Consider the following 964-nt stretch of genomic DNA (forward strand, 5'->3'; position numbering starts at 1 on the left):
CAACATTACACACCAACCAACGTTAAAAAAGTGAAATCGCAATCAACCACCCTTTTAAGGATTCCAATATATTTGAATATATCAAGATGATCTAGTCGTGTTGCGACATCACCTCAGCTCCAGCACTGCCATTCATAGGTGGAGTGACTTCAACCTCCACATTAGTGCTGTTGGGAAGATTCTTGTCAACTAGAAAATGAAACAACAGAAATCTGAAATGAAATGTTATTTCATTATTATAATATGTAATGATGTGATTTAAGTGCTGAAATCCCCATAAACCCCAACACTAACCGCAGATTTTAGAGGCTTATGATAGAAGTAAATATTTTGTTTATGTGGCTATATTATTAAAGTTACCAGGAAATCAAAATAAAAATGTTGCTGATGTTACAGTGGACTCATTGCAAATTTCCAAAGAAAAAAGTCTTTATAATCTTCTTTTAGAGGTTCCTAATCAGAAAATGCATTCCTTTTCAGCTGATGTCACCAAATCCCTTTACTTTTCATATACTTTTGCAAACAGAGTTGGCATGGAAAGGCCACTTTTCAGTGGATAGAAATTCCAACCCTACAGCGATTATGCTGATTTTACTCAGAAATATATCACATTACTGAAGTAAAATGGGTAAGGAGTGCTGTTACACAAAATATTAAACATACCAACACCATTTGCCTCATCTTGTCCCTTTTTTCTTGCAATCTTGTGTAGAATTGATGCCTTCTCCTTGAACCTCCCTAGAATATATGACATATTTTATTAATAAGACTTAACGAATCTATGATGTGAGTCAATGTGTGTGTATTTGTAAATTTGGAGTGTATGTATTTGCACATTACCGTCGCTGAGAGGATCGAGAGTGTGAATCATTAGCTGGAAGATGCTGTTTCTCATGAGGGTGTTGTGGAGGGAGGCGGAGCTTCCTCCTCTCTGGAGGCGGGGTTTAGCCTATAGGGAAAAAAA

General features: G+C 36.5%; 1 protein-coding gene across 1 annotated transcript; it reads right to left on the reverse strand.

Moving 5' to 3' along the window:
• Positions 1 to 40: 40 nt before the first annotated feature.
• LOC107735756 (sodium/potassium/calcium exchanger 2-like) lies at positions 41 to 950 on the reverse strand. The gene is made up of 3 exons (XM_016547342.1): positions 841 to 950; positions 664 to 738; positions 41 to 189 (listed from the first exon to the last, which is right to left on the reverse strand). Exons 1-3 carry the CDS (start codon positions 893 to 895, stop codon positions 92 to 94), a joined length of 228 nt encoding a protein of 75 aa, XP_016402828.1. The 5' UTR covers positions 896 to 950; the 3' UTR covers positions 41 to 91.
• Between the last annotated feature and the right edge of the window lie 14 nt (positions 951 to 964).

This window comes from Sinocyclocheilus rhinocerous, unplaced genomic scaffold (genome assembly GCF_001515625.1).
Source record: "Sinocyclocheilus rhinocerous isolate Xijiao unplaced genomic scaffold, SAMN03320098_v1.1 C36275214, whole genome shotgun sequence".
Classification (NCBI taxonomy): domain Eukaryota; kingdom Metazoa; phylum Chordata; class Actinopteri; order Cypriniformes; family Cyprinidae; genus Sinocyclocheilus; species Sinocyclocheilus rhinocerous.

Bases quoted from the DNA above. Each gene is read 5' to 3' on its own strand.
- LOC107735756 (XM_016547342.1), bottom strand. From the start codon at position 895: ATGAGAAACAGCATCTTCCAGCTAATGATTCACACTCTCGATCCTCTC. The intron at 739-840 runs GTAATGTGCAAA...CATATATTCTAG, and splicing joins TCTCGATCCTCTCAGCGACG to GGAGGTTCAAGGAGAAGGCA. The intron at 190-663 runs GTATGTTTAATA...TTCATTTTCTAG, and splicing joins AGATGAGGCAAATGGTGTTG to TTGACAAGAATCTTCCCAAC.